Raw genomic sequence first — 13,145 nt, 5'->3', positions numbered from 1 at the left:
ATATTAGAGATCATGTTTTACTGTTCATTTGCGAGGATCATGGGGGAACATTTTCTGAAACCTGTGATGTTTAAAATGGTAGCCTATGGTTCATCCACTGGAAGCATTAGATGAACTGGAACTAAGGAGTGTGCTTGAGACGTGTGTGTTAGTGTGGAGAGAGCCCCCATCCGAGAGCATGACTGGAGACCACCATCACCAGGCCAGAGCCCCACACCCGGGATCTCTGCAGGAAGAGGCTGAGTGCTGAACATGGAAGCAGCTGATCTACAAAGGTACAAAACAACAGGTCTCTGTTTAAATAATCAAACATATGTCCAACATTGTGCTTTTTACTTGAATGTACGTGTATGTATGTGTGTATAGATATAGTTTTTATGTATGTATATGTGGGGGTGTGTGTTTGTGTGTATGTGTGTGTGCGACTTTGCATGTGTGGCTGTTAATCTATGTAATAATGTCCTGTATTTACTGTATATATGTATCTACATTTGTGTTTGTGTTTATGCCACATACAGAACATTAATACACACACACACACACACACACAAAGATACCTACATACATGTATGTATTAATCTACATGTATGTGTCTGTGTGTATATGTATGTACATTCCTAACATACTCTCCCTCCCTCATGTTTGTCCCGTACCCTTTTCCGCAGAGATGGTCGCCAACACCCGGGATATCTTGCACATGTAAGTGGTGTTGTTGGGTAGGAAGTCGGTGTAGCCTTTCAGAGTGAGCCGATATCCATAGGGCTGCAGCTCCTTCACGTAACTGGTCTCCCTGAAGCGAGGCTCCGTGGTCGAGCCCGACACGTTGGTGTTGATCAGGGTCTCCTTAGTGCCAGACGACCAGGAGAACTCATAGCTGTTGATCTGGCTGGACCGGGGCTTGATGTGGCAGTCCACCCTTAGGTCCTCATCATCCTCCAGACACACAGAGATCAGGTCACACCGCAGACTTGGGACCAGCAGGACTGCAGCACCAGGAGGGAACGTGTTATGTTTGTATATTGTATATTATATATCGGTAGTCTACAAAAAATATAATTCATATAATGTATATAAAATAGTTTTATATATGTCATATTGTATGTATATATTTGAAGTATTTCCATTGTATTTTATATTCGTAGTTGTCTTTAACACATAGTACCTTTAGTCAAGCAAACGCTTCTATTTAAAGAGACAAAGTGAGGCTGAAAATGACAAAAAACTAAGATAATTATGATTAGCTCCTGTGAAGCTTACCTCCAAGGACACCAAAGACCAAGATGCATTGGACCATGTTGGGGCTGATGGAGAGAGAGAGAGAGAGAGAGAGAGAGAGAGAGAGAGAGAGAGAGAGAGAGAGGTGGTATAGGAGTCAAGTCGAAGTGAAGGTTACAGATATTTTATTTATTATTTATTTGAACAATAACGTTTTTTTTAATTAAAATAGCTGCATATAACTTCTCTTAATAGCAGTTTAAATACATGTTTACAGATGAAAAAAAGGTTATGCTTACATAAAAGCTGCTGGTGATGATTCTGTACGTCTATAAATTATAATCTGATTTATTTGCATCTTTTTCCTACATGTATTAAGCATCACCGCATCCAGATTTGTAAGAAATTATCCATAATTGATTTATTATTTATAATAAGCATTATCTCCCATTAACTTATTGAGTTAATGGCGTTCTAATAGCCATTTAGTGTCTTTCATTCATTTCCAGTACATCTACTATACCAGGGGTTTAAAAGTATGAGAGAGTGAGCCCCCCCTCAGAAAACACATTTCAGATGAGCCCCCCCACCCGGTTTGTTTACATGATGTGGGCGCATCTGTCGCCGTCACACAAATACACGGCGCATTTACTGACGCAAAAGACGTTTAGAAATGTTCAGCGTAGTGTCCGAATTCTCGTTTGTTCGTTCCCTATATAGTGCACTATATCATAAACACTATATAGGGAATAGTGAGTGAGTGAATAGGGAACGATTTCGAACACAGCGCGTCTTCGCTGTAAAGACGCGCTGTATCTGTTTTTTCTATTACTTTTTCTGGTTTATTTTTTTTCTCACGTCGCGCCCCCCCTGAAGAACTCTGGCGCCCCCCAGTGGAGGCTTGCCTCACAGTTTGAAAACCACTGTACTATACCACGCATGTACAATCTGAACTATCATCTTTGTGAAATGGTTCTTCCTGTTTTCATATCAAAGAGATAATCATGTCCTCACCCTGACTTACATGTATGTTATGGGGAACTCTGTGTCGTCTAGCTGCTAGAATAGGGATGTGCTACACTCTAGCACATTCCTTAACAGTACTATGACATGCCTCTTAAAATAAAAAAAACATGATGTCTTAAAACCCTACCTATTTTGTAGACGGAGAAACCTTTCGGGCTGGGGTATTTAGCCTATAGATTCTGGTGTTTTTGTGCGTCAGAGCTGCCGAATCACCTGGCCTGGCATAGCATCATAGACCGTTTAGCTTTGCACTTCTCCTTTCTCAAGGTGGTTGAGATACCTAGGGACGGAGGAGGAGAGAGGAGGGCGGGACTTAGGGTGGTCTACAGAGCGATGATTGGTCCTTCTCCTCTGCAGTCTCTGACGGATTGGGCGGTGAGGTGACCGATCTGTTTAGAGAAATATGAAGACTTCGTCATCAGTTTTAACAGCAGGACGTTGCAACCTTCCCGTGATTCTTTCTTTTTGTCTTTTTCATGTTCATGTGTTTTTTTCCACTGGACTCTATTTGCCTTTTCATAGTTGCATCGCAGCTCGCTTTATTTTTTAAATCAGATCAAAATGAAGTGATGAAATTGAAGGAGCTTAGGCTGTTTCATATATGAATAATGCAGAGGGCCTTACACACATTTTACGTATCGCAGGTGCCATACAATTGTCGAAGTTGTAAAGTACATTATTTGAAGAGAGAAACGCTGATTAATTTGAGCAAATAGAACAACCAATCGTCATAATTGCCACATAAAGTATGGCCTATCTAAAGAAAGTGAATGTAAAACAAAATGGGATTAGGACTAAATTTGTTTTATTTAAAGAAACCGGCAAAACTTTCAAAGAGAGTAGCCTAATTGCCGCTAATCTCCTCGCCCCGCCTAAATAGTGAAAATCAGTCGTCGGTATCCGGGCCACTCCCAGCCCGATCGTCCCTGGGTCGGCCCGTTGGGACTGGGGGGTAGGCACTAGGCACAAGGCACCAGACAGGCTATCTCGGAAATAATCTGGCCCACGCGTTAATCCCCTTTATCCCCGCCAAGCCGCCACCATGCTCAGAGTTCATTTCGGTAACAAGTCAAACGGTAGTGAGAAGTATTCCGTTTCGGCTACGGCAGTAGGACTAGTAGGAATATGAGAGTTTGGAAATATAATAGTCAGTGTTTAAACGCTCTGCTTTTGCTCCATTTAACCAGGTAGCCCACAGGTAGGCCTAGTGAGTCTGACAGTTTCTTGATTATTATTATTATTATTATTATTATTATTATTATTATTATTATTATTATTACTGGACACACTGGACGAGCCTCTGTCCCAGTCACCGCATCTGAACAAGGGAGACTTCAAGCTGGCATCACCCGAGTCAACTTTGGGAATTTAGCGTCACCAGTAGAACTGGCATCTGCAATTTTGGCATGGAAAACGCTGGATTTGGGATACTCCTGATAACACTTTGCGCTTTTCCAGGTAAAGTGGCTTAATATTTGGTTATATGTGACTTGGGGGTGTGCCTTTGTGTGATAGGGCTAGTGATTGAGTTGAATGCTCTTATAATGGTCGAATATTAAATAGTTATAGCAGGGCCAATATAGGTACTACATAGGTTTAATAGGCTTTTTTGAGAGCTGTTTTTTCACTGGTTTTGTTGAATTCATAGCGATGAATGATATGTTTTCTTTCTCCAATGGGTTTTAATTTTCACTCATGCACCCCTTTGCTCATTGGATAGCCTACGTTTTGTTTAATGCCACTTGTTTAAGGGCACTATGTAGCGGATTTAAACAAACAACATTTTCTTCCATGAAATGCAGCTGGTATACGAATACCAGTTGGACACCAGTTGTACAGTTAGGGATTTCACTTGAATGAATGGGCTGGAGGCTGGTTAGTGGGACAGGTGCAGTGGTGGTGGTCGCACGTTGTCCCGAATCAACCCCTGCAGCTCTTTATGAGCTTTGTGTTGGTAATGATGTGTGTGTGTGTGTGTGTGTGTGTGTGTGTGTGTGTGTGTTTGTAAATTATGTAATAATAACAGACAACATGTGGACGTGTTGAACTGCTGTGACATCTGCTCTGATTGCTTTTTTCACTCACTGCAGTAAACCCCCAATAACTACATCTCCACACAGTGAATGTATGTGTGTATATTTGTGTGTGTGTGTGTGTGTGTGTGTGTGTGTGTGTGTGTGTGTTTGTGCGTGCACGTGTGTGTGTATGTACAGCTGTATATGTGTGTGTGTGTGTGTGTGTGGGGGGGGGGTATGTTTGTTTGTGTGTTGTGTTTGTCTCTGTGCGCGCGTGCGTGCATGTATGTGTGGCGTACAGCTGTGTGTGTGTGTGTGTGTGTGTGTGAGGGTGTGTGTGTGTGCGTGTGTTCGCGCGTGTGTGCATGTTTGTGTGATGTACAGTTGTGTGTGTGTGTGTGGGGGGGGGGAGGGGGTCTGGAAGTGTGTACTGTATGTGTTAAAGCCTGTGGCATGTGTTGGACTGGGCAGTGGATTAGGGTTACAGCAGGCGTGGTGGTGTGACTATGTCACTGCTGCCAAGCGCTGCTCCCTCTGCCCTGCCCTCACATCTTCGTCTGATTAGTCAGTTGGTGGTATGGTTTGTCAGTTGGTCTGTTAGCTGGTGGTTTGGTTGGGTGGTTGGTCAGTTTGTGGGTTTGGTGATGGTCACTCCGTTTATGTAAACATCTCATGATCGCCATTTAAGGTGTATTTGTAGCATTATGTTGTAATTTCACTCAGGGTTATGGGGTCTGTCCCTTTGGATTTCTGTAGGTAGGGTTAGGGTTATTAATTTTGAAACAATACGTTTGATTACAATTAGTTCGAAACAATTGTATGCTTGGGTTGTTCTCAGCCTTTTTGTTTTAGATCAAACAAAGTCTTCTAAATTGGTCAATGTATAGTAAATATTAACACAAGTGGCTTATCTCTTTTGGTTCAGAAGGACCCGGTAGTCGCAAGCTCTGAATCACATCCAATAGTAACAACAAAAAAAGAAAGAAATCAGCTATGAACATCGGCATAATCCACTGGCCGCATCTGGAAACACAGGCCAGTAAGCGGACACACACAACCTTAATAATCCTGTTTCCCCACACACACTTTTGTCCCCTAACTCCCTCTCCCTCCCTTGCTATCTTTTCATCTCCCTCTCTCTTCCTACCTTCCTCCCAATCTTTCTCTCATTCTGTCTTCCTCATTTCTCCTCACTCATCTCCCGCCTCACCCTTGAGTCCTCCATCTCCCCATCTCTCTTTCCCTCTCGATTTTACTCTCTTTCTCTTCTTCCCTTTAGCTTCCTCCTGGAATCCAAAACAACCCACCTGCACATCAACATCGTTTTCTAGCTCTTTCTAGCTCCATTTGATGGTTTTCAATATCTTTCCGGATGTTTGGTGATACGGCTCATGTGTTTATGTTTTGTGGTGGTTCTTGATGTTTCCCACCCTGTGATAGAGGTCTTTCCTACGCCTTTTCCATCTCTATATCTCTCTTCCCAAAACAAATGCAAACGGCATGATAATCCCGTGATCTCTCCTTGAACTGTCTCCAAGCACATATACCAACACACACACATGCATGGACATACACACTCACAGGCACACCAGACTTCGACAGTAGCAGAGATTACACACACACACACAAACACACACACACACACACACACACACACACACACACACACACACACACACACTAAACTGAACAATTGGGGTCTGTTGGCATATATGTACGTTTGTTGGTGTTAATAGCATGTTCTATGCGTAATTTCCTTTGTAGCGTATGTTGCAGTGTGTGTATGTTTGTGTGTGTGTGTGTGTGTGTGTGCGTGCGTGTGTGTGCGTGCGTGCGTGTGTGTGTGTGTGCTTGTGGTTTCCCTTATAGTGAATCACAGGGCCAAAGAGACAATCACAGCATGTAATCCCTGATCACTCACAGATTTAATGGTCTAAAGATTAAACCCCTAATCTGTCCTCTCCCTGCCTCCATCTTTCCCTCTGTGTCCCCCTTCTCGCTCTACGTTGTCTGCTCTCTCAATCACCCGCTCCCTCTTCCTCTTCCTCTTCCTCTCTCTCCCTCTCTCTCTCTCTTTCTCTCTCCCTTTATATTTATATCTCTCCAATTCCTCTTTCTCTCTTTTTTAATTTGTGGATGTCTAGCTGCTATAACACAAACACACCCATAAACACACATACACATCTTTTGAGACTGTAGATTCAAAAGATAATCTTAATTTCAGCCCCCATCTACTAGTCGAGACATAATTAGAAGTATACATCTAGGCGCCACTAGCCCTCCTTCTAGTCTGGCCACTATAAATACAGACCTCAGTTCACCCAGTTCAGCTCGCCTTAACATCTACATCAAGTTCAGCAAGTGATAACATCTACATCAAGTTCAGATAGTCATAAAATCTACCTCAAGTTCAGATAGTCATAAAATCTACCTCAAGTTCAGTTAGTCATAACATCTACATCAAGTTCAGATAGTCATAAAATCTACCTCAAGTTTAGTTAGTCATAACATCTACCTCAAGTTCAGATAGTCATAACATCTACTTCAAGTTCAGATAGTCATAAAATCGACATCAAGTTCAGATAGTCATAACATAGCGACAAGTTCAGATAGTCATAACATCTACCTCAAGTTCAGATAGTCATAACATCTACCTCAAGTTCAGATAGTCATAACATCTACCTCAAGTTCAGATAGTCATAACATCGCGACAAGTTCAGATAGTCATAACATCTACCTCATGTTCAGATAGTCATAACATCTACATAAAGTTCACCCAATTCAGCTAGCTTCAAAGCGTCAACCTTAAAAAACATGTTTGTAGCATTATGATAGTGTGCTATTACTATGTTTTTACTTTTTGAATATATGAGCCAAACCTAGATGCTCATCATTAGTATGACAATTTCAAAACTATTTGTTCAACAATTTTGTGTAACTTATATTTTATTCACAAAACCACCTTTGGGTAGGAAGCACTTTTGTGGGATGTATGTCATGAGAATACCAAACAAGACAATGCAAACAATGGCACTATTGTTTATTGTTAGATAGCCTGTGTGAAATCTGGCCTCTGTACTGTTAGCTAGTTGTAACTTGTACGTTTACATGCACACCTGCGATTAAGGCTGAATAATACGATTAAGGTATAAAGCTACCGTTGAAGTTAAATACTACTGCCCATCAATTGGCTCAACCATTTTTAGATCCCTGATTCTGTCTTAAATAACAGCCCAAAAAGATTTCCTCAGCGTTCCAGAAGTGCATTGGGCAGTTACAGGCCTGCAACAGCCAGTGATACCTGATTGTTATCTTTTTATTGTAAGAGCATTTGATTTGTCTAGTGATGTCAGCATGTAAAGCAAATTACAAAAAAATATGACAACATATGCTTCTAAAATAAATTGCCTACCCTATCTTTAATAATTGCAATCGTTGCCTTAATCTGTCTAAGATAATTATTGTTGTTAGTGTGCATTTAAACATATAGATGTTTAACTATGATTGACCTGTGTTATGACATCATCTGGGGAGACCAAATAAGGTAATTTCCTACTTACTAAGACAAAGCATGTATGGCCTTATTGGAGACAAAGAATGGTGTGTGTGTGTGTGTGTGTGTGTGTGTGTGTGTGTGTGTGTGTATGTGTGTGTGTGTGTGTGTGTACGTTCGTGTGGAGGGGGGGGGGGGGGGTGGGGGGGTAAGGAAGGAAGAGGGGGAGGGTTACTGCTAGTGGCAAATATAGACTATGTATATGCTTACATACATGTGGTGGTGTAAGTTGGTGTGGTTTTATGTGTCCATGGGTTTTTGTTTCTCTGAGTGAGTCAGTGTGGAAGAGAGAGAGAGTTGGAAAGGCAAGCTGGCTCAGCCAGCAACACCTAAAGCCCCTTATCAGCTCAGCAGAGACAAGTCTCAGAGAGAGAGAGAGAGAGAGAGAGAGAGAGGTAGAGACTGAGGGAGCGAGAGAGATACTGAGAGAGAGAGAGGTAGAGGGAGAGAGGGGGATTGACAGTGTGTTTATGTAAGGATAAAAAATATATTTAAAAGTCTCTGATAAAAGTTATTCTATCTTTCTTACAGGAAATAATAACACTTGTCATGTAGACGGTTATAAAGATTTTAGCTTCCAAGCTATTTTCTTGACAGAATTCACAAAATATTAAACCACAAAATACAAACCGTTTCATATTTTGAACTGCTCCGATATTTTGGAGTAGTTATAGATGATCAACTATTCAAACGCATTTCATGCTGACAGACTTTAATACCCTGAATACATAATCTACTCCAACGTCCATGCACACACACGTACACATGCACACACACACACACACACACACACACACACACACACACACACACACACACACACACACACACACACACACACACACACATAATGAACAGTCATGCAAGGAATTGCATAAGCTTTGTCTGACATACAAACCCGTGCATATTATTGTGTGTGTACAGCGCATTATCTTATCCTATCCCTCTGATGAAACTGGTCTGGCTGAAGGATGTGTGTCTGCAGCACTGATCATGCACTGAACATCTACTCATGTTTCTGAATACTTTACGTGTGGGGAAATACTAAAATCTAGGGCTGCAACTAACAGTCATTGTTATCGTCAAATAATGTAATTGTATTTTGTTCAATAATTTAGGACTAAAAATTTGTTAATAAAAGCAACAAAGCCATCACTATTAATGATATCCAAACGTGATGCATTGCATTTGCTTCCTGTGTCTTATAATCAGCCAAGAAAAAATAAAATTCATAGCAAACAGGGTTAAGCAAAAAAAAAAGTATTCTGCTCTGAAGCATAAGCGGCAACGGTTTGCTAGTTTTACTGGATTATTAATGATCGTTCATGGGACTGTTGTTGAGTGCTCAACAGTGTGATGATACTGATGTGAGTGATGATTCCTTCGTCATCTTATAATAACTTAAAGTCCAACAAAAAAATCTGCTTCCAAAGTCACATACAGAATGTAGTGACCTATGTCTGCATTTCTAAAAGTTCGTTCAAGAACATGATTGTGTTGAAAGCATTCCATTCCCCATAGCAGTTTATGATATTAAATATTACATAGGCTTTAGATTGATATTTCAATGTGCAAGGTAGCTGTGTAAACAATTATGGAAGCACTTTTATGCTTATCATGAATCTGCTCTTCTTTATCTACACTCCTTAAAACACCAAAGTCAATTCTCTTATATCCCAATGGGAAACAGTTCAAACTAATTTGCTTTAATCTTGTACGTTGCTTGTATGGATTGCTTGTATGGAATAGCTTTTTGGTCAAATAAACTAAAAACAAAAACTCAAAACTAAATATTTTCTATGTAAGCTTTGAAATGTGAACATGAAGTCATAAGATAGAAATGCTTAGCCTTAAGAAATAACATTGATATAGCATTAACTAAGTTTAAAACCTAAGTAAAGTATTATAGTAAGGTCCACACCTGCAGTTAGTAACACCTCCTAGTTTGATGGTAGATATGCACACAGCTGGCAGGAAGACAGGCCCACAGAATCGGAGGAAGAGAAGACAATAAACAACAGACCATTCATTCAGAATTTCTAAAGTCATCTTCCAGCTCCCAATTGAGAAAGGACCCAGGCAGGAAGCTGATAAGAGGCTGACCTCCCAGGACAGAAGAGACCCCTGCACTTTAAATACAATGCCGTGTGTTAAAACCTTTAGATGGACTAACATCCTGTCGTCCTACTACCAACCAGACCCCTGCACTGCAGACGTCAGTGGGTTGCCTACGTAACCATCCAGTTGGCCATTTCTGGAAATTAAATGTTTCTGATCCGGTATATGAAACGCAATGTCATTTGATGTGATTAAAAAAAAGCCACAGCCACAGGTTAAGTGAATTATTCCGAAAATCTCAATCTCACTCTACAAATACAACATTAAAACAGTCTAAATGTAAACCTATATTAATAAAATATGAACAATCTTTGAATCACGGTATGTTGGTTTATTGTGTCTAGTCTTTAATAGTTTCCATACAAATGAATCGGTTAGGTGTGTGGGCAGGATAGTTGGTAGTGGCTCAGTTTTGTATTTGCCATGTCACGTTAGTCAGTTGAATAGTACTCGGTTTGATTCCCGATATCTACAGACTACTGAGGAAGGGGCTAGGCATCACTGAGCAACTACCTACGTCCCCTAATAACAATAACAGCATGCACATGCAGACAGTATTTCACACACACACACACACACACACGCACACACACACACGCTTTCACACTATGGAAGGCCAACGGGGTCATAAAGCCTGCTTAGACGCGCTCACCAATGAGAGAGCACGAGCCTCAGCGGGTGTTAATGAACCCTCTGCCTGTATCACACACACACACACACACACACACACAGACTCTCTCTTTCATTCATGTGCACTCACTTTCACACACACACACGCACACAGAGATTAGGCCCCCCCTTTGGATGCTCTGTGGGCGCGGGCAGGCGCACGTGAGCGGCGTCCCGCCGTGGCGTGCAGCTCCTTACCAGCCTCTGGAGAGCAGATCAGTAAGTCAGTGGGAACAGACGCTGCTATTTATACCGTGCTGTGATCCCTGGCCTCCTTCCCCATAACTCCTCAACCAGCACCGCCAAGGGACCAGTAGCACTGGTGTGCCAGGATCACTGATAAACCAGGACCTCTACAGGACCAGTAGCACTGGTGTGCCAGTAACAATAGTCCACTGCAAAACCAGTAGCACTGGTGTAGCAGTAACACTGTAAAAAACAGGATCAACCGTAGGACCAGTAGCAACTGTTTTACGACTAAAGCCAGCAGTATTTATAAAACCAGCACCACTGCCAGAAACCAGTATCCCTAGTAAACCAGTAACACAACAGAACCAGTATCGCGGCCTGACCAGTCCTAATACAACAGTCCTACCAAACCAGTACCATTGCATCAACACTATATATGCATGGGTGTGTTTGTGTGTGATTGTGTGTGTGCACACATACAGTGCCGTACAGTAATATGAATATGTTATGGTGAAGGGTGTTCTTGTGGCTAGGGTGATCGAATCCAGAACCTTTCAGCAGGAGCCACTGTCGCCCTCCAGTGCTGTGATCTACCTGTAGGCAGACTCGACCGGCTCCATTAATGCTCTGCCGTCATTCAAAAAGTGAGCTCCTGTCCATTCAACTTGTAGAACAGGGCAGTGACACAGCGATAGGGTCAGGGGTTCAATTCCCACAGGGGTAAATAGTCAATGAACGTATCGCAGGAAGACCCTTGGATTGAGGCGTCCACCAAAGGACGTGTTGCTAACGGCGGTGTGTTGTTGTGTGGTTGTCATAGGAACGCATGGCCAGTCTGTGGATATGGACGTGGATAGGTCCGGCTACGTGGGCTCCAAGGTGGACCTGCGCTGCCGGTTCCTGAACAGCGTCCCCCCCGTCAAAATCTCCCAGGTAACCGTGAGCCACAACTAGGACTCTGGCGACCCACGTTCACCAAACTCGTATGATGTTCATCGTACACTAAACACATAGAAGGTTGCATAGATATGAACCGATGACAGTCATGAATAAAATAAAACGATAGAGATGGAGACTGTTTCAAAGACCCCCTCTTGACCTTCGGGATGAAGGACAAGAGGTTTAGATTTGTGTATATATATAGAAAAACTTATATTTATCTATATATACATTTTATAATTTATATTATAAAATGTATACACAATACACACATTATGACTGGGCTCAAGGGCTCAATGCGAAGGCACAGATGAGATGTAAGCATTGGAGGAGCACAAACAAGTCAAAGGGCCACCACGTGTGAGTGTGAATAGCCATTAAGCCATTTGAATATTGACCCTGCTTTCTTATCTATCCATCATACATCTTGGTGGACACTCCCACTTGGAATGTCACTAAGCCACAGGAAAAGGCAGATTTTCAAAGGGCTTGTCATGGCTAATCTCACTCATAGTATGATTAGGGCCCTTTAAGTGCACTGTGAAACAATTAGGAAATGAGTTAATTATTAGTTAATTACCAAAGTAATTAACTCATGAACAAGGGTGAAACAGATAGCGTTATCATTCTCAGGGCTTCTTGGGAGACATCTAGAGGTCAGAACTAGCAACTACACTGGGAATCGGACATTCCTTATTTAGTCATTTAGCAGACGCCTTTATCCAGCCAATCACAGTTTGTGAGCCGAACACTCTTGACTTGTATTTTATGTCTTGTAAAAAATAGGATATATAAACATTTATTCTCTATTTGTATTTTTAAATGTATGTTTTTAATTTTATTGTTTTGTTTTGTATTTTCATCTTATCATATATTTACATTTTGCAACAACGCTTTGTTCTTGGGTGTAGGCCTACTTTGAGTTAATTGTTACTGCCTGCATTAAGATCATTATAGTTAGATTCCTGTTAGCAGCCTCTAGTGGCTTGGGTTTTGTTATTTGTACATCATTTTATGCCGAGTTATTGTTGTCTAAGATTTTCCCACGGTGTGCACATTTTAAATGGGGGTTTTGGGGCAGGCAGGGGCCCCGACCAAGCGAGGGGTCCATGCATTGCTTATTTTTTAATCTGTCACTGTCTATTTTAGGTAATCAAACATTTGTCTTACACGCAGTGGCGCCTTGTTAAAAAACGAATGGGAAAGAAGTAGAGTCTCGTGGGGGAGTTGAAAGAATGAAATGATTAGTCAAAAAACATCCTGGATGGAATTTGTTGTGGATGGGCGCATTTTATAATTGATCATCTTTCTAGGTTTTCAAGATTTTTTTTCTACATTTTTTAATATAGTAAATAGCTGCAGTATAAGTTACATAGTAAAGGTTTAATAAAAAAAAAAATCTGACACTACAACCATCCCTT

The 13,145-nt window shown here is 41.5% G+C and overlaps 1 protein-coding gene across 1 annotated transcript in view; it reads left to right on the top strand.

Moving 5' to 3' along the window:
• Positions 1 to 3,609: 3,609 nt before the first annotated feature.
• The window catches only part of LOC307077475 (nectin 1a-like), a gene marked incomplete at its 3' end in the record, with an annotated part of 15,757 nt that continues 6,221 nt past the window's right edge, over positions 3,610 to 13,145 (top strand). The window contains exons 1-2 of the mRNA XM_079738903.1: positions 3,610 to 3,699; positions 11,606 to 11,718. Coding sequence (XP_079595029.1) covers positions 3,648 to 3,699; positions 11,606 to 11,718 — 165 coding nt within the window. The 5' untranslated portion in view covers positions 3,610 to 3,647. The remainder of the gene's footprint in view (positions 3,700 to 11,605; positions 11,719 to 13,145) is intronic.

This window comes from Pollachius pollachius, assembly GCF_949987615.1.
Source record: "Pollachius pollachius genome assembly, chromosome: 6".
Taxonomy (NCBI): Eukaryota; Metazoa; Chordata; class Actinopteri; order Gadiformes; family Gadidae; genus Pollachius; species Pollachius pollachius.
The sequence above is the reverse complement of the archived record's forward strand: the minus strand, read 5'-3'. Positions and strand labels throughout refer to the sequence as shown.